Consider the following 25,606-nt stretch of genomic DNA (forward strand, 5'->3'; position numbering starts at 1 on the left):
AATATTATCAATTTGTATGTTAGAACACCACCCAAAAAAGCTTTTGGAATTGAATTTTGCTGTAAAACATACTAAACATTTTACGGTAGCCTGGAATGAACATTTAGGGAGTGTCCACACCAGTCTTTAACAAGTATGTTAACTATCTCAAGTAAATTACCAACCAATTAACTTGAAGTAAAAAATGTAAGAGATGACAAGCTTTTAAGTGAATATTCTCACAAAAAATGTATGTATGTATATACACAATAATGAAAAATGGTCAGTGCCAGATGCTTCAGAGGGAAAGAACAGGGCAATTTCAAGTGATCCATCCTGTCATCCAATCACAGCTTCGGACAGTCATAGGTTTAGGGACACCTGAAGCATGGGGTTCTGTCCCTGGCCATCTTGAGCTAATAACCATTGATGGACCTATCCTCCATTAACTTGTTTCTTGCATGGATAAGTACACCTTACCTGGACGACAAAGTGCAATTTTTTACTAAAATTCATATAAATATGACAAATTCTGTATCAGCATGCAGAGTTCCATGTACTTGGTAACAAGCATGAATCTTCATAGATCTATTAAGTCTGCAGAGTGCAAGGCACCAATATTCAGGAAGACAAGTGAGTAAGACCACTGTGGGGTTTCTAAGTTAAAAGGAACCTCCAAGTTAGAATGAATCCAAAAACATTTTTAAGTTTCAGCTGCTCCAAAATTAATTCGAATAATAAAATTGCTATCTATTTGCTGAGCCCCAATTTAAATAAAAATTATCATGGTAGGATGCAGTCTGAGAAACATCAATTTAACTTGAGAAAAATAAATCAAGCTGTGTGTATGAGAAATCAGCTTTATAATGGGAGAGTTGTTTCAACCTTAACTAGAGAGATTATGGAAAGATGACCTCTCTCCATAACCACTCTAGAAGTATTATATTTTTCTTTCCATTAAATAGGCTGAGTTATTTTAAATTTCATGCAGAAGGCACTTCTTACCTCCATCTAGTTTCATGACCCTTCTTATTTCTGCTCTTTGTTGACCAGAAGAATGGGGCATTCATGTGAAACAATCATTTTACAGAATACTTCCTGAATCTTCTACATTTTAATAGATCATATTTTGTCTATTTGATTTCTGCTGCGCGTATCTTCAATGAGTTCACTGCCTAGCGCTCTTAAATTACAACCGATTCAAAAGAGAGTATGTACAAGTAGTTCAACTTATCCATTTCAAATAAGCTTTATCTTAGATTCCTCTACATCATTACTTCTATTTAGAAACAAACTATTTTATCTGCTTGTGGCAGCATATGCTCAATTAGTGGATGACAAAATTACACTCATTATGGATATTAATATAGCCCCTTCTCTGAAGAAATGTCCGCATAAAGGAGGAGAGCAATAGCTGCGCTACAGCCAGTATGGAGTTGAGAGTCTGACGGCTCAACCTAGCAAAGTTATATTATGTTCCAGGACACGAGGTTTGAAAAAAAATCACTGAATACTGACTGGTCTTGGTATTGCCCCCCCCTCCAGCATTAATGGCTCAGGTTGACAGCATTTGTGCTGCCAAATGTTCTGCAGACAGGTATGGATCTGCCTTTATTAGTACTAGGCAAAGGAATCAAGCAAGCAGAAATGTTCTTAAGCACAACTGTGGGGAAAATGCCCACACCCACAAACATTTTGGTTGAGTATGTTCTACGTAGACACTTGCTGACTAATGAACTTTAATTTGATTTGAAAATAAATGCACAATACAAAAAAGTAACTACAGTCTTCAAATTTTATATTAAAAAGGATTATACTAATCAACTAACCTAATTTCCTTTACAACTTCACATGAATGTTGTATTTTAATATCATTCTGACAGTCCTAAGACTGCAGACCAGAGGAATGCAAGTTGTTCCAAGAATGAAAACATCAATAGTTTGGACTGACATACATTCCTCTGTTAGACGGCAGAGGAGAAATGCTAGAGAGGGGAAGCTAGGATGTCAAATCAAAGTGTTCAGTTTTCTTACCTTTGGTTTCACTACTTCATATACCTTTGAAAGGCATTAAACTATAAATGTAGGTGAAAAATAGTTTAATATTATTCAGACCTGCTGATGCTAGTCTAGTCACAAAATCAGGCATCTCATTTTGAATTTCTGAACTGAAAAACCCAAGTGTAAGTTCTTCTTGAAGAGCTCTTGCATGTTAAAGTTTGTCATTGCAGTTACAGGAGCATTTATCTAGCCTGATATTCATCTACCTCTTATGGGATTCTTTTTTCTATACAACCAAACATCGATGTGATCACTGCATTTTTATCCAATAAAAGATAAGCCAAAAGAAGGAAAATAAATGTAAACCAATTTTATTTTGCTTTTAAGTAGTGTTCTTAAAGCACTACAGCATGGTAAACAATGTAAATTAGTATAAGTCATCTCAAAAGCCAGAGTTCTCTTTTTATGAGTTGTTAAAAAGATGCAGCCTATTCTAACAGGATAAATATTTTAACCATTTCACTTCGAGTTAATGAAGGCTCACAAATGAGCAACACTCCTCATTGAGGAAAACAAAAAGCTGTTGTCGACAAAGCGACAGCACACACACAAAAACAAAAGAACTGTGTAAAAATAACTAACTGTACTGTGTTCCCATACTCTTTTGAAGTTGCTTTACAGTGGGATGATATGCACATGATCTTGCTGCAAACTTGTCATATTACTTGCAAATACATGTAGCCTACCCTTACCATTCAGTCCAAAAGCTGCTAACTGTTCAGGTAATGCAGCACTATACTCTGCTTAACAATCAACTCAGTATGTTTTACTCATTATCTTTTCTTCTAGACTGCAGGGCAGGTTAGAAAGAAAAATGATCCCCTCATTAAAAATTGGTACTCTCACAGGAAAAATGTGTAATTTTGCAATAGACTTAACAAGGTATGTTTTGCCTCTCTTTTCCCCTTAGCCACAAAATGGGCATGAAGTATTTTTTTTTTTTAAAATGCCTTAATTCTCAACTTCATGCAAATCTAAATAAAGATGACCAAAACAAAAGCTTAAACAATGGAAGGATATTTCACAGAAAATTTCTTATACAAAAAACACATAAGAAAAAGGGCCACTAGGTGACATTTTAATTTACAAATTGGCATCATTTTGGTCAATATCCGAGTGCTGTTTTCTTCTACCACAACAAAGCAGCTGTACAGAAAGAAAACTGCATAACTGGTTTTATGCATTTTAATCACACATTTCCTCAGGAATTTCATGTGGATTAAGGATGCCAGGGACAGACATCTGAAGCTTATGTTTCTCCTCCTGAGCCTGTCGAAGGGCTGTTTCTCTTTCTTCCAGGAATAAATCGGATGTGTCTTCACCTGCAAATTCCTACACAAATAAGTAGCTTAGTTAGTCCAATGTAAGTGTTTTGAAATCCAAGAATAAAAAGTAAGAAGCTTCCAAAATCCAGACATTTTTATATATAAATATGAAAAATCAATTTGTCACACTTGACAGTCAGAACCAGAATAAAAAAATAATAATAATTTTCTTATGCAACAGTTGTTGCCACTAAAACCTAAATCAGTATAAGGAATATAGTAGCACTCTGCATGATATTTGCATTTTCACTAGCTGCTGCAGGTGGGGATACCAGCTTCATGTTTTGAGTGGTCAGTCTTTGGGGTCCCATTGAAATGTAGGCATTACAACATCAAAATGTTAGAACTTGAATCTACATTGTAATTCTATTTAGGATACTTTACTGAGGGACAGTCCTTCCTTTAATTATCTCTTGAATGCCAACTTTTATTTCTATTTTTTTTAAAAAGGAAATAAAATGAAATCCTGACTCTAGGAGATACAAAAAACAAAAGTTTAGGCTCCCGAGGACTGAAATGCTTAGGCTATCCCCAAGTTACTGGGTTAAATATAGGGGAAGCTGGGTGAAATATAATAGCCTGTGATATACAGGAGGATAAGACTAGAAGATCTAATGGTCCCTTCTGGCCTTAAACTATGAAACTATTCCAAAACCAGGATTGCAATATGGCCTCTGTTTAAAAATGGGCTTACTACACATCTCCAGTTTGGAAAGATTCACAGCTGCAAAGAAATCCAAAAGGTGCATCAATCCATTCTCTCAGTCTAAATAGTCTAAGGCAACAGGCATTCCTCTGCACGCTTATTGAAGTGGCCAATAGTCAACACTGTGGCCCTACAACTCTGAGATGGTGAATTATAAAAACACGCTGACCTGTTGCATGACTTTTCATAAGTGACGAACCAGCCTCTTTCGTTTTGAACGTCACATTCAACAGTCATTTAAAATTTACACTAACATTCCAAACATACCTTAATTTGGACCAGGAAATCCCTAAGGTGTTCCTTGAAGGCAGGAATATCCTGATTTAAACTGAAGAGTCCTGTTACAAATAGCTTAACCTGTGCACTAAGAGTAAAAATACCAATTAGTACATGGGAAACACAAGAACCACGCTCACAATTTTTTAACAGCCACAGCACACTTACTCTTGCAGGTGAGGAAATGCAGATTTAAGAAGATTAGCAACATACTCCTGAATAAACATTTGGTTGTTCAATGGATTGCCAGGGTTTAAAGGTGTACTTATTTTTCCTTCTTCTACTAAATTGAACATGTATGCAAGAATTGATGCATGCATTGTCAAACCTGCATATGTAAAACAGAAATGAAATTACTTGTTACTCAAAGTAAATTCCTTTATTGTTTAATGATTGCTGTACTGTTTCCCTCAACCTCAAGCACACTCTTACCAGCAGTATGTGAAGTGTCTGTTACAACAGAAAAAATATGCTGAAGAATGTCACAGAAATAAGTCTGATAAAAACTCTGAGCAGCAGCCTCTTCTTGCGCAACATTTTGTAATAGAGTATAAAGTATCTGAAGACCTGAAAGAAAGCAAAAGGATGAAAATGACCAAAATCTTTTACATTCACTTTCCTTTCCAGAAAAAATTGCATATAATCAAGAAGTTCAGATCTGTGCAAAGAGAAGTCTGACCTAGACAGAACGATGCGAACCAATATTGAAAGATTTTCCAAGAATTTCTTCAAGTAGCTACCATATTTTTGTGGATTTTACATTTGTTATGATTACTAATTATCAGCACCTCAGGCCCTTACCAAACAAAAACCGTCCACTTAAGTGCTACCTTTGCTGTGATAGCGTATATTTAACTGCAATAATCACATACAAGCAGGTCAAGTAAAGCTGACTGGAAACGCCTAAAAATTTTTTTGTTGGAATTTGCTGACATCTAAATGTTTTGCAGAAATGGTTAGATTTAGTCAAACTTCCAAAGGAATCCAGATTTCCTGCAGTCTGCCCACCTGGCTTCTCCACAGTCCATCTGGTGGTCTGCTGAGACCAGGCTTCTAGGGTCCACAGCACTTGGGCAACCTGCCAGGCACTTTCCTGGAGTCAGGGACCCCATGGCTTCTAGACTTCTGGAGCCAGGTAGATTCCTGACTCTGGGAGTTGAGTAGCCACAGGACCCCTTGCTCCCAAGCTCCTCAGCAGACCACCAGGTGGGCTGTGGCCCAGCTGGCACTCTCAGGCTCCCCTTTAGTTCACCACATGGATGAAGGAGGGCTGGAAACCTCAACTCCTGGAACTCTCAGAGCTGGCACTCCCTGGCTCCCTGTCAGTTGGACTACCAAGGACCTTTTCAATCCACAACAGCCATGACGACTTTCAGGGTAGAACGGTTACTTACCTTCTGTAACTGTTGTTCTTCGAGATGTGTTGTTCACGTCCATTACACATTAGGTGTACGCGCGCCGCGTGCATGGACGTCGGAAACTTTTTCCCTTAGCGGCTCCCGTCGGGCCCCCTCCTTCCCGCCAGAGCGGCGCCCCGCTCCAGGGTATATATATCCCTGCCGACCCGACCCCTCCGGTTCCTTCTTGCCGGAGACTCCGACAGAGGGGAAGGAGGCTGGGAAGTGTAATGGACGTGAACAACACATCTCGAAGAACAACAGTTACAGAAGGTAAGTAACCGTTCTTTCTTCTTCGAGTGATTGTTCACGTCCATTACACATTAGGTGATTCCCAAGCTTACCATTGGAGGTGGGTAGGAGTCAAGGTACAACTGACTGTAGCACAGCCCGACCGACCATCGCGTCCTCTCTGGTCTGATGATGGATCGCGTAGTGGGCTGTGAACGTATGAACGGACGACCAGGTGGCCGCCTTACAGATCTCCTGGATAGGGACCTGCGCCAAGAAGGCCGTTGAGGACGCTTGGGCCCTAGTCGAGTGGGCCTGGATCTCCGGGGCCGGAACATTGGCGAGCTCATAACAGGTGCGTATACAATGCACAATCCATGCCGACAAGCGCTGTGTCGAGATAGGCAAGCCTTTCATACGTTCCGCAATAGCAATGAACAGCTGAGGTGTTCTGCGGAACAACCTGGTCCGTTCCAGGTAGAATGCCAACGCCCTTCGGACATCCAGGGTATGTAGGCTGCGGTGGTAAGGGTCCGTATGGGGTTTAGGAAAGAACACCGGTAGGCAAATGTCCTGCCCCATGTGAAACTGCGATACCACCTTTGGAAGGAATTTGGGGTGCGGCCTCAGTTGCACCTTATCCTTATGGAACACTGTATAGGGTGGTTCCGAAGTGAGGGCCCTCAATTCAGATACCCTTCTGGCCGACGTGATGGCCACGAGAAACGCCACCTTCCACGAGAGGTGCGTGAGGGAGCAAGTGGCTAGGGGCTCAAAGGGGGGACTCATGAGTCTTGTTAGGACTAGGTTCAGACTCCACGCCGGGACAGGCGGGCGCGAGTAGGGAAACACCCTTTCCAGTCCCTTGAGGAATCGGGCCACTGTGGGGTTGGAGAACACTGACACTCCCAACTCTCCCGGATGGAAAGCCGAAATGGCAGCTAAGTGCACTCTAATTGAGGCGGGCGCAAGCCCTTGATTCTTGAGGTGCAGTAGGTAGTCCAAGATCGATGGAACTGAGGCTTGTAAAGGCTGTATGCGTTGAGGCTCACACCAGTGGGAGAACCTTTTCCATTTTGCCAGGTAGGTCGCTCTTGTAGAGGGCTTCCTACTATTAAGGAGGATTTGTTGAACCTGGTGAGAGCACCTGTGTTCTGCATCGTTCAGCCAGAGAGATACCATGCCGTGAGATGTAGCGAAGACAGGTTCGGGTGGAGTAGGCGACCGTTGTCTTGCGTGACTAGGTCGCGATGGAGGGGGAGGGTGATTGGATCGGCTATGGACAGTTCCAGCAGGGACGTGAACCAATGCTGGCGTGGCCAGGCCGGGGCGATAAGTATGATCGTCGCCCTGACCCTGCGGGTCTTGAGGAGAACCTTGTGTATGAGCGGGAACGGAGGGAAGGCATATCTCAGGCTCCCTCCCCATGGGATCATGAAGGCATCTGCTAATGATCCCCGGCTGAGGTTCTGGAACGAGCAGAACTGAGGGCATTGGCTGTTGTCCCTGGTGGCGAATAGATCCACCCGGGGAAAGCCCCACCTCCGGAAGATCGAATGCAGGACGTCTCGCCTCAATGTCCATTCGTGCATTCGGTAGGATCGGCTGAGGCGGTCCGCTAAGCCGTTTTGAATCCCCGGAAGATACGTCGCAATGAGGTGTATCGCATGGGCTATACAGAAGTCCCATAATTGGAGTGCCTCGCGACAAAGGGGAGAAGACCGGGACCCGCCCTGCTTGTTTATATAGAACATGGCGGTAGTGTTGTCCGTCAGGACTGCCACGCTGTGACCTTTTATGGTGGCGCGGAAGGTCTGACAGGCGAGGCGAACCGCTCTTAGCTCCTTCAGATTGATGTGAAGCAGCTTGTCTTCTCTGGACCACAGCCCTTGGGTCCGCAGTTCCCCCAGGTGCGCCCCCCAACCCAGGTCCGATGCATCTGTTACCAACGTCAGAGTGGGCTGTGGGGCAGCGAAGGGGATCCCTTCGCATACCTGTTGGGGATCGAGCCACCAGCGTAGCGAGCTCAGCACCTGGTTTGGGATTGTGACTACTTGATCCAATGGGTCTCTGTTGGGGCGATGCGTGCAGGCGAACCACAACTGTAAAGGCCGGAGCCTCAGGCGAGCATGTCTGACCACGTGTGTGCAAGCTGCCATATGCCCCAGAAGCTGCATGCAACACCTTGCCGTTGTCGTGGGGAATTTTTGGACCGAGCTTACGGCTCTCTGAATTGATATGAACCGTGCCTCTGGTAGGCTTGCCTGTGCGGCTACCGAGTCCAGGGTCGCACCTATGAAGTCCAGTCTCTGTGTGGGGACTAACGTGGACTTGGGCACATTGACCCGGAGGCCGAGCTCGTCGAACGTCTGCAAGGCCAGCGTCACGTGAGATCGGACCTTGGCCTCCGACCTGCCCGCGAGAAGCCAATCGTCCAGGTACGGGAACACACGCATCCTCCTTTTTCGAAGGAAGGCTGCTACCACGGACATGCACTTCGTAAACACTCGTGGTGCTGACGCCAGGCCAAAGGGCAGGACCGTAAATTGGAAATGGCGCAGGTTGACAACGAAGCGCAGAAACCGTCTGTGGGCCGGATTGATTGCGATGTGAAAATAGGCATCTTTCATATCGAGGGCAGCATACCAATCCCCCGGATCCAGGGATGGGATAATAGTTCCAAGGGAGACCATACGGAAGCGCGCTTTGATCAGAAACTTGTTTAGATCGCGCAGGTCCAAAATAGGACGGAGGCCCCCTTTCGCCTTGGGGATCAGGAAGTATCTGGAATAGAATCCTTTTCCCCTTAGGTCTAGTGGGACCTCTTCTACTGCTCCTGCAGCGAGAAGGGTCTGTACCTCCTGTATGAGGAGTTGCTCGTGAGAAGGGTCCCTGAAGAGGGACGGGGAAGGGGGATGGCAGGGAGGGGGCGAGGAAAACTGGAGGGTATAGCCCGCCTTCACTGTGCGCAGGACCCAGCGGTCCGATGTTATGCGCAACCAGGCCCGGTAGAAATGGGACAGGCGGTCCTTGAAACCCAGAGGAGGATCCGGTATAGGAAGTGGTACGCTGTCCTCGGGCGTAGCTTCAAAAGCCTGGTTTATTCCCTGTCTGCGGCTTGCCCTGGCCGTGACTCTGGCCTTGGTTAGGCGTATTGTTACGTCTCCGCCTGTTATCCCTGCCTCGACGGCGGTAAGGCTCGTGCCGGGGACAAGGGTGGTATTGCCTCTGCGGTGGCTGGGGTTTAAAGGGCTTACGCTGCGTTACCAGGGTGTGCATGCCCAACGACTTAAGGGTCGCACGCGAGTCCTTAAGGCTATGCAGCCTGGCGTCCGTTTGGTCGGAGAACAAGCCCGAACCTTGAAACGGGAGGCCCTGCAGTGTGGTTTGCACCTCTGGTGGAAGACCTGAAGCCTGTAACCACGCCGAACGCCTCATCACGACTCCTGACGCGATTGTTCTAGCCGCAGCATCGGCTGAGTCGAGGGAGGCCTGCAATGAGGTCTTGGCCACCGCCATCCCCTCGTCCACCAGGGCCGTGAACTCCTGATGCGCGTCAGGTGGGAGGGAGTCCTTAAACTTGGCGACTGAAGCCCAAGAGTTAAAATTGTGCCTGTTCAGAATCGCCTGCTGATTGGCGATCCTCAGTTGAAGGCCCCCAGAGGAATAGACTTTCCTCCCGAACAAGTCCAGTCGCTTAGCTTCCTTGCCCTTGGGGGCTGGAGCTTGCTGGCCATGATGCCCTCTCTCGTTGACCGCCGAGACCACTAGCGAACAAGGGGACGGGTGTAAAAAGAGGAAGTCGAACCCTCTAGATGGGGCGAAGTATTTCCTCTCCACGCCTCTTGCAGTCAGTGCACTGGAGGCCGGCGTCTGCCACACCGTCTTATAGTTGGACTGTACTGTCCGTATGATAGGGAGAGCGACTCTGGAGGGGCCCTCTGGGCTCAGGATATCGACCATGGGGTCTTCCTGTTCTACGGTCTCCTCCGCTTGCAAGCCCAGATTGAGGGCTACCCTGCGAAGCAGGTCTTGGTGTGCCCGATGGTCAATCGGGGGAGGGCCAGACACCATGGTGCCCGCTACTGCCTCATCTGGCGAGGAGGAAGAGGTCGGAGCCTTCTGCCCCTCCTCAGTGTCCTGCAACCCGGTATCGACCAGTTGCTCCTCGGGGGCCTGACCCGCAGTGTGGGACTGGGACGGTACCATACTCGGTGCCGAGTCCACTCCTTCCCGCTCCGGAGGTCTAGAGACCGTTGCCTCCTTATGCGATGGGGGGCGGTGCCGTGGGGAGCGGGATCGGTACCCCGGTGGCCCGGATCTCGAGGCCCTCGATGGGGGCCCTTGCTGGTGGTAGGCCCAGGGTGTCCAGAATGGCCATTGGCTCGGCTGGCCCCATTGAGAATGGCCATAGTCCCTGCTGGCCTGCGACCTATGGCCATATCCGCCGTACCGGTCCGAGTCAGTCCCCGAGACCACGGACGGTGACCTGGAAGGCCACGGCGGAGCCGTAGGATGGTGCCGGTCCGGGTTTGGGGAGTAGCGCCTCCGCGACCAGGATCTGGAATAGCGTCTCGCCAATCTGGACCTGGAACGGTACCGGCGGTCGCGGGACCGGCTACGGCTGGTCGGCCTCGGGTAACGTACCGCCGACATTTCGCGGTGCCGACTCGTGTTGTGTTGCTGAGTCGGTGCTGACCGCTTGTTGAAGCCTGACTGCTGCGGTGCTTCCTGCGCTGAGGGTAACCGGGAGTCCACCGAAGCGGAGCTCGACCGGGACCGGTTCCCGAAACGGTGCCAAGACGGCGATTGTGATGGGCGCACCATCGCCGGCTTGCCTCTGTGCGGCAGCTTCGGCGGAGCGTCCTCAGCGCGTGCCGGGGCCTCGACGGACAATGCGATGAGGTCCTTAGCTGCCTCAAACGTGTCCGGAGCGGAGGGCTGTTCCAAGAGCTCCTCCAGCCCTTCATCTTCACTCGACGCGCCCATCCCGGGGCTCGACGGGCCTTTCGGCGCCGGAGCCACTACCGGGGTCTGTGCCGGGGCCGTACCAGCCTTAGGGGCACTCGAGGTCTTCACCGGTGCCGCCCTCTTGTGCGGGGAGCGTCCACGGGCCTTAGGTTGGCCCTTCACTTTTGCCGGCGAAGACGACCGGCGTCATATATGTCCCCGTTGGGTCGGTGCCGTGGGCTTCATGTGGCCCGCCGGCGCCGGTTCCCGCACCGATGCCGGGGCGCTCCGCACGGAGGCAGACAGTGCCGCCGAAGTGGAGGGCTGTAACGCCGTCTCCATGAGCAGCTGCTTAAGGCGAAAGTCGCTTTCTTTCTTGGTTCTGGGCTTAAAGGCCTTGCAGATCTTGCAGCGCTCTTTCTGGTGAGCCTCCCCCAGGCAACGGAGACACGAGGCGTGGGGGTCGCTCAATGGCATAGGCCTGCGGCACGTGGCACAAGCCTTGAAGCCTTGGGCGTGCGGCATGCCCCGCCGCCCAGGGCCGGTGCCGGGGTTGAACAAACAACCACAGCAGGAACTTTAAGGACCCTAATGAGCTGTTAACTACTGCTCAACACTACTACAAACTAACTGATAACTGCTAGATAACACTAATGACTATTACTAAGGGACACTCTCAGAGGAGAGACAGAGTTGTTCCAACGCCGCCACGGACGGTAAGAAGGAACTGGAGGGGTCGGGTCGGCAGGGATATATATACCCTGGACCGGGGCGCCGCTCTGGCGGGAAGGAGGGGGCCCTGCCGGCCCGACGGGAGCCGCTAAGGGAAAAAGTTTCCGACGTCCGTGCACGCGGCGCGCGTACACCTAATGTGTAATGGACGTGAACAATCACTTGAAGAAGAACCCTGGTTCTGCTGCAGTGACCAGACAGCTGGGGACCTCAGACAGCATATTTCATTTTGGAAACATCACATTTTGCTCTTCCAAAACAAAACATTACATGATTTCAGTTCTGCACATTTATTCAAAGTTTTTGGCTTTTCGTTCCGATTTGGGATGATAATAAAATTTCTGAAAATTAAGTAGTTTTTGCAGAACTGAAATTTGGTTTCCCTGTCAGCTCTACCACCAACCACCATCATTAACATTACAAAAATGGCAAACACCAAGCCCCCTCCACTATCACTGTTTGGCAACAATTTGGAGAACAATCCTATAGTTAGATACTTATTTAAAAATAGATAACCTCATCAGACATTGCCTCTCTCTCTATACAACAGGCTGCATTGCCTAAAATGGGGGAGAAGTCTAAGGTCTGTTACTCTTCCAGTGTATTTGAAGGTACTCAGATGGCCTGCACCAGCATCTCCAGGCATCTTCCCCTTCCTGAGGAACTCCCTTCTAGTCCCAATATGGATGCCGCCTATTGGAGTTTGCTTCTTGTTGAAGGCTGGGGAGGTGGTGAGCTACAGGAAAGGAAAGGAAGCCAGCAAGGGGAGCAACAACAACAGGTACCCTCTCCTGGCTGTAGGAGACAACTTGCATTCAAGTATTTTAGCTTTATACACCTGGACAGACCGCAGAAGCTTGTGAAAATAATGACTAATGGAAAATATTGATACAATACAGCAATATAACCACAAATATATATTTCCCTAAGTTGATCTACATATCACATACTCCCTCAAAATATAGAATTCAGACCTATTAACTGGCTATATTCAAGTTTATAAGTTTAAAAATACAGATAAACTCTATTCACCTGTATCTGCAACATTTCTCATTGTGTGTTTGAAAGCCCAAATAATAGAATCCAAAACAAGTTTGAACTGTGCAGGTGGAATGGCCAGGAATGCTGGAAAGCAATGAGAATTTACTGCTTGGAGTAGCAAGAAAAAGTTTGTTCTATGTTCAGGATACTCTTCAAAGTCCTAAAAAGAGAAATACATAATGAAATTCCAAGTTCCTTAAGCAGCTATAGTACACATCACAAGCTATCACCATAACAAAAATCTAACCCAGTAGCAGAAAGAACAGCAGCTTTCCAACCCAGAACAGCCTTTTTCCTTTTAAAAAATTATTATAAAAGGAAATATTAACAATTTCAGAACAGTATATGGACTCACTGCAATGCTTTTTGACTTAAAGTCTGATAACCTTATGTTCTGATGAGTTAATCAAATTGAATCAGTCAAGTCAGAGTTCTTCTAGTTAACATGTAAGAACTGTGCAAGCCGTTCACATACCACTTAAGTTTGTATACAACAGTATAAGAGTCAGACACTTTGCACCACAGAAAAGGGGCAGAAAGGTTGCAGCAGAAGGGGGAAGGGTAGTTTCACAATATGCTTGCCTTATAGCACCAGGAGCCCATTAGAGTCCCACCATACAACCACTACTATTTTGTGAGGTTACATGTTTGGTGTAGCCACAAGGCAGTTGCTTTACATAGCATGCTCCCTTCAAATCTGGTGGAAGCTACATTGTTCACTAGTATGCGTGAAGACAAGGAGAAGGGTGCAGGAGGAAGCCAATGGTAAATGCCATTGGGAAGACCAGAGTAGAGTAGAGGAGCAGAACCTCTTCCAAGGTGCTCTGGATTCCACATGGATGAAACCTGATTACACTGATGCTCACGCTCTACAGAGTTTGGAAACTCTATCCCCCCACCCCCCACCCCACCCCCACACACACACTTCCTCCCACAAGATGAAACAAGTTTCTCTGAATTTTTCTTCTTATTGCCTATCAGGATAGCAAGGGTTGAAAAAAGGGGACAGCCATTTAGGCCTAATTGTTAACTCCAAACCACACAATCTTTTCCTGCATACTTAGAGAAGTATGAAAACCATAAAGCCAAATAAAAGGTCTTTGGAACAGTTTGTAAGAACATGATAAACACAGTTATAATTTAAAAACATTTGGAGAAATGTTCAGGCAATATTCTAGAAACAGATCTGGGTACAAGTCTGAGGACAGCATGACTCCAAAGTATGTTTTTCCTCTTTAAAAAAGCTCTCTCATGTTTATAAGCTACTAAATAAACAAGACTCCTAGAAGTAGGTTAACAATCTGTCTCTCATACAATGAATTACTGTATTTTCTCACAATGGGGTATCACTTTTCACAAAGATTCAAGGGCTAGTCATTACAAAATTATGACTTGAGTCTTGTGCACCTGACAGCTGAAGGAAGAGCTGGGACAATATTCTAGTTCCATGAGTATCAAAACCTTAGTTGCTTTTGACAAGAAGTTTTCATTAGTAACATAAGACTTGTCACAATCCACAAAGTAGAGGTAACGACGTGTGGTTCAGAAACAGCACCAACTCTGGTGTTAATATTTTGGGAATTATTTCTGGCTGTTTCTTACTTGTATACTACCTTTCTAATAGTGCTTCTCACTCTGACACACTTCAAATGTTATGAAATTATGTACATATCACTGCAGGTTATACCATAAGGATTTAATCACACAAGATATTTTACCATATAACTGCTCTAAGGGATAAGTTGTTTTTCTTAGCTTCCAAAAAGAGAGGACTAACAAGTAGTTCTTATTTAGAAGTCTTTGGAAGTTTAATGCAGTGGTTCCCAACTGTGATCTACAGGAACCTAAAATGTCACAAGGCTGACTCCCACCAGCTTCCTGCTGTACAGACTTATAAGCTCTTAATGGCAAGTTCCCTTTCAAAAAGCCAGATCATTAATCAAAAATTTCAGTCTTTGGAGGCTAAAAGTGAGATGCGTAAATCCACATTAAGGCACCTATGTTCAAAAAAAGTAAGCTCATTAGGGACTTAAAATCAATACTGTCCTAATTTCTTTACCACATAAGCACTTGCTGCAATTGCTACAGGAATGTTAAATAATTTCAAAAAGGAGGGAAGGTGGTCCACAAGACACTATTCAGATGTGGGTCACTATGAAAAAATTGAGAACCCCAATGTGTTGACATTTGGGGCTGGATTCACAAAGGCATTTATGCCCTTAAGTCTGAGAATCAGGCCCCACTGATTCACAAAACCCCAGTTAATGACCCCTGAACCCTGTAGGCACCTGAAATCATTTGGCACTTGAATTATTGCAATAAATATTCCCTAGGTGCCTATGTTTCTGTCTCTGAGCATGTGTTGTACAGCCTCATGCTAGAAGTCCGGATGCCTAAGACCCAGAGCAATGCACAAAGCTTACATAAAAACAGCCAGTAGTTGGAGAGGAGACCCTCCCTCATAACTTTTAGCCCACTGGTTAGGGTACTTACCTGAGATGTGAGAGACCACTGGTGCAAGCCACTCTCTTCCCACTGACAGGGAGAAGGGATTTGAACAAGAATTGCCACTTAAGTGAGTGATCTAGCCAGTAGGCAATAAGGTATTCCGATATAGGGGCTTCTTTAGTCTCTCCTGATAGTGTTCCACTGTGGAGCAGGAGACCTGGATCCTAAGTCTCCCTATCTCTCGAGTACTCTAATCACCAGGCTATAGACCAGGGGTAGGCAACCTCTGGCATTCGTGCTGAAGGTGGCACGCAAGCTGATTTTCAGTGGCACTCACACTGCCTGGGTCCTGGCCACCAGTCCAGGGGGCTCTGCATTTTAATTTAATTTTAAATGAAGCTTCTTAAACATTTTAAAAACCTTATTTACTTTACATACAACAATAGTTTAGTTATAGATTATAAACTTATAGACAGAGACCTTCTAAAAACATTAAAATGTATTACTGGCACGCGAAACCTTAAATTAGAGTGAATAAATGAAGACTCGGCACACCACTTCTGAAAGGTTGCCGATCCCTGCTATAGGCACACTCATGCTTGCTCTCTCTGGCCCAATGATTCTTTTCAATATTTACGCACAGTGCAACAGCTTCACCATTTGGCTGACGAGAGTAGAAGTATAAGAAGGACTCTATAGACTGGTGGTTAGAGCACTCACAGGAGGTAGGAGACTGAGCATCCAGTCCCCTCGCTCCATAGTGGAACAGCTTCACAGGAGAGACTGAGGGAGCATTCACATCAGAATATCTTATAGCTGAGTCACTATGGCATATATCTGAAAAGTGGCAGATGCCTGTTCAAATCCCTTCTCCCCCTCAGATGGTGATGGGAGGACCTGAACTGGGGATCTCCCAGATACCAAGTGAGAAAAATTGAGGGAGGCCCTCCCCCCGCTTACAAAAACAGCATAGGCACCTAACACCAAGAGAGGGTTTGCAGCTGAGAATCCCAAGCAGAGGGAGGTGCCTCACCACAGCCTGGACCCAGGCACCTATCTCCAACAGGGACAAGGCAAAGACACATCCCTCAGTTTAACACCTCCCACTGGCTACCTTAGGAGGAGCCTCCTGGCTTTTGTGAATCCCATTTTGAGGGGCCTATCTCTCCCCATTCATTGTAATGGGAGCCAAGGCACCTAACTCAGGCTTTGTGAATACCAGTGATTTTCTAGGCACCTAAAAGTGATGCATGAGGACACTCAGCATCATGCCTAAGGGTAAGTCTATACAGCAATGTAAGCCTGGGCTTGAACCCAGGCTCTAGCCTAACTCCCCCCTTGCATCCACACATCAATTGTGCTAACCTAGGGCTTGGACCTAGGATCTTGCAAGACTGGAGGGAGGACCTAGGGGCCAAGCCCTATTGCTTTCCTGTGTGCACGTGGCCCTGGCTTTATCGGCTCCCAGAAGTCCTCCAGATGTATCCCAGAGTTCCCAGTGGCAGAGTAGAAGCATTGCAAACAGCCAGCGCAGTGGCTGCAAGCGCCATTACTGCCTGGCCGAGCGTGCTTCCTGTTCCTGCTCTTCTCACAGTGGTGGCAGTTCCTACTCTGGCTCCTTCTCGCTGCTGTGTGGAGCTTGCAGGGAGCAAAGGTGACAGGCAGGAGGCAGCTTCTGGCTTCCAGGATGCTGGGGTTTAGCCCTCCCCTGGCTGCGTTGAGCCAGGAGCTCTGCTGCTGCCCCTCCCTGCAGAGCAGCTGCTTGGTCTGAGTCCGCTCTCTGTCCCTTGCCCCTGGTGCCCAGGCAGCATGCACGATGAGGGCAGTGAGTGGGAGCCAGACCAAAAAACTTCCCCCAGGGATCCCTTATCCCTGCCTCCCAGGGTGTGGCAGGGACAGGAATAAGGAATCCCCGGGGGAGTGCTGGAGCACACTGCACCCCAATTCCTGGGATGCACTTCATCGCTCTGCAGCGAGCAACAGCCAGGATGGGGTGCATGTGTAATTTTCCTCTGAAAACTACCTTTTATGTCATTTCAAAATAAACCAACCAACCAAAAACTCCTTAACTGAACATACCATTTTAAAATTTAAGAATTATAAAGTTTCATTTTAATAGTTTGACGGTCATGGAGACTGATGTTCTAATTATCGTTAGAACAGGTGCACATGGGCATTTTCCTGCCAATGTGACTCAACCTAGAGCTGGAGAACCCTATTTTCAGACTAGATGGTAATTCAGTATAAAGTCTTCTGAGACTGCAGTCATTCTATTGAGACGGCCACCAAAAGAATTTATTATGCAGTTTAAATACTCATGTGCTCCTTATGGGCACCTGAATCTCATTAATAGCACCATCACAGTTGGGAAACAGGGTGGGAAGTAGAGTTTTCCCACAATGCACCACATTCCCAGTGCTAGAATTTTGACACAAGATGGTGGATGTGCTAGGCACTCTAGGATAGTGTCTGTGTGCTGCAACATGGGCGCCAGAGCCCTAGGGTCAAGCACAGGTCAGAAAATTCTGAATGTAGGGTTAAAATGCAGTGTAGATGCTGAAGCCCAGGGTTCCCTGACACCGGTCAGCTGACGCAAGTCCCACCAACCCTAGGTTTACACTGCTGTATAGACATATCCTAAGTTTCTTTGTGAATATAGTCCTTGGCTCCTATACTTAGGGAAATGCTGTAATATCATCTATCACGGTCATATCTGTGTAATCAGTAGCAATAGCCAACTCCCTAGTGGGCTTTGTGGAATGTCTGATTCTCTGCTTGGGATATCTTATTTGGTTGGTTGGTTGGTTGTATGCGATGTATTATGGAGACTGTAGGTATCCAAACACAAAAGATTAATGTACTTACCTTATTGATCATATTTAACGTGCATTCAAAAACAGCATCAAATATCTGAGGTATTTCAGCAGTAATGTGTCCCCCCAATTTATTTACAATGATAGCCATTGTACTGAGTACTTCAGGTTCTCTAGCAGCTGGAACATTTCTCTGGTAATCAATGAGAACTGCATCCAACAAAGGAGGAACAAAGTTTTCAGCTACCTGGTAAAGAAAGCAGAACATTGTTAGATATCTAAAAGATTGCCTACAATAATTGCATAATGAATGCTTTGTAGCAGAGTATGAGATATTTTAGATACCTACAAATAATTTAGGTCCTAAATGCATTTTTTAAAAGGAGCTTGCCAAATATATACAGTGACTCCTTTAGAATTATTTCTACCCTAGTAATCACTGTTTTAGATTATTGATCATGTAGATCCAGATCTATTAAATCCTCTTGGCTATAGCTCATAAAATTGTTGCAATATCACTTTAATTACGTAAATCTCACTCGGACTTGAGTCCTAGAGTGTGTATTACATGTGTTTTATGGACCTCCTGAAAATGAGTTGCTATGACAAATGCAGAGTGTCTTAATTATACTTTTTTTCTGTTGTAAAGATTGCAGATTTCTCCCAGAGTGTCTTATTTATGAATATTGCTAGTTACTTTAAAAATCCACTTACCATCTGAGGATCGTTGGACCTGCTCACCCAACCAGAAATTAGTTTTAGAGTTTCCCTTTTTACTGTCCTCATACTTCTAATCAGAGGTTGTTTAGTAACCATTTCACCTGAAAAGGTTTTAAATTTTATTACAACTCAGTTAAAAGGGTTTGTTGATATCTGAATATACGAAAACTGACTTTTTACACCGAAGTTTTATGCCAAGTTGTTGTCCATCCTACTCTTCATTTAGCAGCTCACACTCTTTGTACGTGCCTATCCTATGCACCAAGTAGTCGCTCAATTGGGAAATATTACATCAGTTCTAATCTCCCTTCCTTTTCACTCAATGCCCCACTTATTTTGGTCTCCTTCCTTTTGTCCTGTCCGTGGCATATGATGTCACAAGAGCAAGTCAAAAGGATTATGAACGTGCAATATAACTGCTAATCTGCTACAGTATACTACCACTGGCAGGGCAGACATGCTCAAAACAGCCTCCAGCTGTGATTTTTACACATTACACATTCCAACTTATACATACTATGAAACACTCTGTTTAGGAGCAGATGTACATGACTGGCCAGTTAGTTGCCCTCTCCCCCATCATCTGTCCAGAGTTTGCAGGACCTCCACACTATCTACAACTGATTGGAGTGGGTCTTGCTTTACAATCCTAGAGACATTTGTTAGAGCCATGTTAAGTCCTGAGACAGGTGTGATCCAAACTGTGGGATTACCCAGTAGTTGCAAATCCAGCACTGCACCTCTAAACTACAGATAGAGCTTCAAGTAGTACCTAGCACTAATTTCTGAACTTCATAACTACACATTTCTTGGCAAGGACAACTGCTGGTCTTTGGAGCTGCATAGAATCAAAGATATACTCTCTGGTATTGAAGGTTTCACAGAGGTCAATCATACAGCAACTCTATAAATATCAAGTAGTACAACTCTATTCTCACTAGTCATCTGTGCAAGTTCTACCTGTATTATGTGATGAATATGTACATTCCCAAATACCAGCATATGGGTAGCACTGATTGGTACAGCAGAGATGGAAAAGCCTTTAATTGCTCTATTAGAACGTCCTATGGCGCACCAATGGGAAAGCAAGACCTGTTCCCAAACTACTGTAAACACCCTCCCCAACCCACCTCCTTTGAGAGAAAGCACCTTATATGTAATATTTGTATTTTTGTTTGACAAAAATGCTATGCAACTGTTAATTTCTTTCCAGCAATAACCTTTGATTTATAAAGTCTAGGCCGTGAATTTCAGTACAAATCATTTATTCAGAAGACAAGACTTATGTAGCAGCAAAATATTAGCTTAATATATTAGCACTTTTCAAACAGAATAACTGAAGAATGAAAAGGGAATTCTTGGCTCTGATTTAAAGAAACTACAATAAGCCACATTTTCAAGTGTGTGTTGTGGCTTTTATTACAAAATTTGGGATGAGTTTTCACTTCCACAGAAAAATATTTACTTTTTGTAATTTTACAACCCCACAATTTTTCTTATTCATAGTTTAACAGTATCATCTCTTTTTCCATCAAGAGACGACAGAAGTTTATCTGAATATAAAGGCCAATACAGCTCTTATTAATCTGAAAGGCCAATATAATAAGCACTTGGTTATTTATTGATTAAAAGGTGGTAGTAAGAGTAGATGGTATTATTCCCATTTTGTTAGAAATAACACGGAAATTCTTACCATTAGCCTGAATAGCTGCGGAAATATTTTCACTTAGGCACTTGTACACATTCAGCATATCTAAATAAATTCTTCCAAGCTGTATCACAAAGGGGTGTCCGACAGCTTTACATGCTCTTACATTTGTTTTCAGAATGCTACCCAGCTGTTTAACTGTTTCAGGATCCTTTAGAATATCAACATTCTATTGAAGAATAGTAATTAAGTTAGTCTCATTAACTGAACAAAACTGAGCTTCTGGTAATTTTTTTATGAAATAAAAATTCAGTCAGTCAGTCATTTCAAACAGTTATCCTAGCAATGTGTTAAGACTATCCCACTGCAGGAGACAGCACCTATACTGCTGCTGTGGCTCATGGCACAGTGATGGCAAGAGCAACAATGGGATGAAATTGGGATTACTTCAATATTGCTTTTCTGGAGAAGTATCATGTACATGAGCAACAGTACAAGTATAACCCTAAAAGAAGGAAGAACATAAGGACAGGGGAATGGGAGAAGAGACACATGAGAGGGCGGAAAAAAAAAAGTGAGAAGAAACAATGGTCCAATGGCAGTATAAGGTAGAGAACAAAGCTTGTTCTTGTCACAGCAGGGATCTGCTTTCCTTCACAAAAGGGAGGATTGCTCTTCAGTGCATAGCTATTAGCAATGGTTGGAGGAAAAGACAACCCTCCTACCTGGAGTAGTGTTACAGTAAACGTGTGGGGCACGTGAACAGGGGGAAAAAAGTAGATCTCTTTTGAAGACACAAATTAAGCCCTCAAACGGGTAAGCACCATTTTATATTACTACAAGAAATATGCTGCTAAAAATTCTTTAAAAAAGACTATGAAAAAAAAAGAACCACCACCCACACTTCCCTTTTATTCCCCTCCCCCATTTTCATAATACTTTTTACTATCATGCCAATTTATCCTACTACCCAAATGTTTGGCCAGGTACCTCCAGAATTAGTCCATACAATGTCAGATCAAGCACAAAATTAAACCTTATTAAAAACCAAACGTTCAGCAGGATCTCTCTAGCTGAACATAAAATACTTAGAAGTTAACATTTCCATAGTACTCTTACTTTTGTTGCCTGCTGGATTATGCTGTCCCACACTTGATTAGGGAGCAACATGTATTTTTCTATCAGATGCTCCTGTACAGTTTGGTCAGTCTGTGCCCCAATCATGTATCCAACAGCTTCATAGAATGTATGCACCTGATTTGAACGAGAAACAAGTGAGATAGGAAGGAAAGTTTTCAGAATTAAGACCTAATGTTCAAACACAACACTTTGTTATGCAGTCATTCCTATATCTCTAGTGGTATAAGCACAATTTTTAAAAGTTGTCCATAAAGAGTTGAAGCAGAAAATATGTTTTAACTGAGTCTAAAAACATTCCCAACACACACTTTACACCAAACATCAAAATGGACTATTTTTGGATGTTTGCTGGACGCCATTAAAACATTTTCTAACTTCAGATTCTTTCATTGGGTTTGTTTGCAGGTTCCCTTTTTTTTTTTTTTTTTTTTTAAAATAACAAGGTTTATATCAAGCTGGGGTATCAGGTGTACAGCACAGAGGAAGGCCTGTTTTAACAAATCCTATGAGGTCCATCAAAGTAAGGTACTTGTCCTACTGACTCAGTAAGCTATACGTTGCTGGGATAATGGTGCAGTGTACTGTAGGGGAAAATGGAGAGGGAATGGGGAAACAAATATTGAAATTTTGAAACATTTAAAAACTGTTTAGATAAAACACTTAACATGGGTAAAAGTATTTTATTCAGTCCTTCTCCATGCACCCCATTTACCTCCCTCCTCTCCTTCCATATCCCCACTCCTTTGCATCGCCTTCATCTTCCTTTCACATTCTATCAGTCTGTCTTCCCCATCCTTATTCTGCATCCCTCACAGAGCTACATATTGCAAGACGAGGCAGCTCAGTTCATGCCACCTAATTCCTTTTTAGTATGTCTCCCTCCAATTTATTTTTTTGTGATCACCCTCCAAATGTACCCTATTTACAATGGGAAGCTAATTATATCTTTCAACTATGGAGTGGCTACCACCACTCCCTAAAGTAGATCTTCCCCAGATGCTAAGCCATTTTACCCACAGAGAAAGTTCCAAGTATCACTGCTACAACAAACTATGGTTCCCATTTGGCATAATATGTACCTGTATTCTTGAACATTTCAGTAGTTGCATGCTGTTAGTGGGATACTACTTATGCCATGTTAAAACCATTAACAAATAAAAACAATTAGGTGGGAAATGTTAAAATGTTTATCCCAAAAATTGTTCAACCAGAACTTAATTCTTGTTAAAGAAATAAATGGGAACCCATTAAACCCACTTCATCTCCTGGAGAGGAGGAAGAACAAAGTCTGCTGAAGGACATTAACTAACCCCCCACACAATGACATAAGCATTCTTCTAGTGCCACAGGATTATGCCCTACCTGCAAGACTAGGAAACAAAATTCAAGTCTCCTAGAAAGCACCACCACCATTTCACCATGGCTTTTATATATTAGCCAGAGCCACTACATATCATTACCTAAATTGCTGAATTTGACATACCTGCTGTGGCTGAAGATCACAAATGATTGTATTAATATTGTTCAGGATCTCATCAATGAATGGCATGACTTCTCCCACTTGAACCTGAACAAAGTGTCGGCGGCATTTCTGTGCTATTTTTATGAAGGTATCACAAGCCATATCCTGGACACCATCATGGGTTTCTAAGTTAAAATATAATTATGTGTGACTTTTATGCTCTTTACAAAGATTCTACAGGTGTACACACACACACACACACAAAATCAGTAGCTCCAATATGAAAGTAATATTTGAATATTTAGGTCCCCAAAAATTTAAGTGTTGGTAAGCAAAAAAGTGATGAAACATCAAACATATTTACCATGCATGAATTCAAATAGCTTGTTGACTACTGTCTTCAAAAATTTCCAGTGAGCTCTCAAAAACCGTGGATATTGACCTACTATATACATGATATTTGATGCAATAATAGCTTTGTTATCTTTCCCTCGCTTTTGTTCACAGAGTCCCAGAAGATCCTGCAAGGGGAAAAAAAACCCTGTACTTATCTTCCTTTTCATGTTTAATGTTTGTATTTTCTTAGAACTGTGATGGGGCAAAATTTATAGTACTATGATAACCAATGCTAAAACTGTAGTTTGGCAATACCTGACAAATACCAAAAAGATCACCAAATCAGGCTTCATAGTAGTTTCAATGCATTTGAACAATGTAGATTAAAGTTAAGCTATTAGAATTACAGAGATTTAATAAAACTTTCTGGAAGGACAAGAAAGCAGTTTTCTATCCAGAAATTATTTTAAATACAGCTTATTAAGAGTTGTCACATGAACTTAAATTCACTTCAGGCATAGATGTAAAAGTGTAAGCAATCCTCAGTGTTTTGTACCAAATGAAGGCAAGCAGTTTGTGAAATCTATTTAATAAAAACCAAGCAGTCTTAATTTCTTCCTATAGCATAAGGGACTGGCTACCAACTAGTCTATATTGGTGAGTGTAAAAGAAATGATAATCGAAATAAATAATTTAATATGAATTACTGTGTGAATTTTTAAAACATGGTAAGAAATGTCTCTTTTCTAAGGAATCTTGAATTTTTACCAAGCAGAGCCTTAGTTTTGACAAGTTTTCCACTCAGCCACACATCTATTGATAAAACTAGAATTCTAATAAATCTAAGTCGTATATGGCAAAAACGCTATTCTTCTCTCACTGACCATAGTAGAGAAGGTTACAACCTTAAAGGAAAGAAATGCATGATAAACTTAACTACTTCTGAATTAACCCTGTGCAAAACTTATCTGGGTTAATTTCCTTTATAGGCATAATAGGCAAGACTCCTTTTCATATGATTTTATATAAATGTAGTATATCCTGACTAGTCAGTTTGCTTTTTTCTACAGTGTAGTTCAATAAAAACGTGCAGCAAATATTAATATCTTCAAAGAATTTAAAAGAAATCGCCATTGCACTTTTTGAACCTACCAGCTGTTCTGGCGTGAATGTGAGGAACCCACTAGTTTTATGACATTATACCTTAATTACTGTAACAAGAAATCGTTTTTCATCCTCTTCATGCATTGCTCCACTGATTGACCCAATAGCCCAACACAGAGTATTCAAATTCTTCCATGACCATTCTGTTCCATTCACTTGATTGTGAAGTTTTTCTGTCATTATTCGTTCAGTATCTGCATAATCCAGATGCGTAAGATAAACTAAAAGAAACAATTTTAACATGTTACAAATCCACTTTTTAAGTAGACACAATACATTATGGAGGTGCTAGTTACAACTCCATAGCAGAGATTGAGTTCTATTTCATACATATGTAGTTTTCATACAAAACATATGTTTTGCATGAAAACTACAGCATATCCTTCTTAAAGTTACAGTCCAGTGTGAACTTTTGAAGGATTTAAGTAAATGTTAGTTTATGAGTTAAAAATAATTAAAAACAGGGTCCAATAAAAATTTAATGTCTAAGTCAAGTTTTTTCTTTGTCCTAAACAATATAATGCAGGTAGTTCACACTTTCTATATAGTTAACGTTAATTGAAATATTGTTCATAAACCGTATTTGGAGAACTTAGACTGCTATTAAGCTAAATTACTAACAATGGTTGTATCTAATTGTTAAGATTACATAGGCTCAGGTAACCCCTAAGTGAGGCCAATGTGACTAAGTGGTAAATCAACCCATCCCCCTCGTTAGTTTGCATGCAACAATTCTATTGGCTGTAATGACTCAGTGCTATAATGGAGATGGAGTTCCCACTGGTAGATTACTTGATGCAACTGTCACTGTTCTTTAAAGATTCTGTGGACGCATGTTACCTTGGGCCTCATGGTGAAAAGCCCCTCACAGCAGTGCTGCCTGAGCTCCAGTTGCACACAGACACTTCAGGACTTCAGAGACAGAGCTCTCCCACCCTCAATTTTACACAGCAATGGTCTCATTGACTGTCCACTACGTCAGTAAGTCAGTTGCAACTTGAAGGCCAGATTCACCAATATGCTTTGGCTGCTTTGTACTGCTCTGGCCGCTCTAAACCCAGTTTAACTAGCTGGTGCACTCTGGCTACTTTGGTGTACCAGTAAATCTACAGTTAAAATAAAAAATGTGACTTAAGGTTGACACGTATCTTTACATTATATTGCAGGGTAACAATGT

The 25,606-nt window shown here is 43.6% G+C and overlaps 1 protein-coding gene across 4 annotated transcripts in view; it reads right to left on the bottom strand.

Moving 5' to 3' along the window:
* Positions 1 to 2,335: 2,335 nt before the first annotated feature.
* Positions 2,336 to 25,606, bottom strand: part of XPO1 (exportin 1) — an 80,670-nt gene continuing 57,399 nt past the window's right edge. For 2 of the 4 annotated variants that reach the window (XM_005305641.5, XM_065589658.1), the window contains 12 exons: positions 24,469 to 24,650; positions 23,294 to 23,450; positions 22,951 to 23,114; positions 21,447 to 21,581; positions 20,373 to 20,556; positions 18,674 to 18,780; positions 18,012 to 18,206; positions 12,690 to 12,858; positions 4,780 to 4,914; positions 4,516 to 4,675; positions 4,339 to 4,435; positions 2,336 to 3,372 (listed from right to left, as the gene is read on the bottom strand). In XM_005305641.5, the coding sequence (XP_005305698.1) occupies positions 3,226 to 3,372; positions 4,339 to 4,435; positions 4,516 to 4,675; positions 4,780 to 4,914; positions 12,690 to 12,858; positions 18,012 to 18,206; positions 18,674 to 18,780; positions 20,373 to 20,556; positions 21,447 to 21,581; positions 22,951 to 23,114; positions 23,294 to 23,450; positions 24,469 to 24,650 (1,832 nt within the window). In that variant the 3' untranslated portion in view covers positions 2,336 to 3,225. The remainder of the gene's footprint in view (positions 3,373 to 4,338; positions 4,436 to 4,515; positions 4,676 to 4,779; positions 4,915 to 12,689; positions 12,859 to 18,011; positions 18,207 to 18,673; positions 18,781 to 20,372; positions 20,557 to 21,446; positions 21,582 to 22,950; positions 23,115 to 23,293; positions 23,451 to 24,468; positions 24,651 to 25,606) is intronic. The other 2 variants (XM_065589656.1, XM_065589657.1) reach the window with 1 other exon arrangement.

The sequence above is a fragment of the Chrysemys picta genome, chromosome 3 (assembly GCF_011386835.1).
Source record: "Chrysemys picta bellii isolate R12L10 chromosome 3, ASM1138683v2, whole genome shotgun sequence".
NCBI classification, from domain to species: Eukaryota; Metazoa; Chordata; order Testudines; family Emydidae; genus Chrysemys; species Chrysemys picta.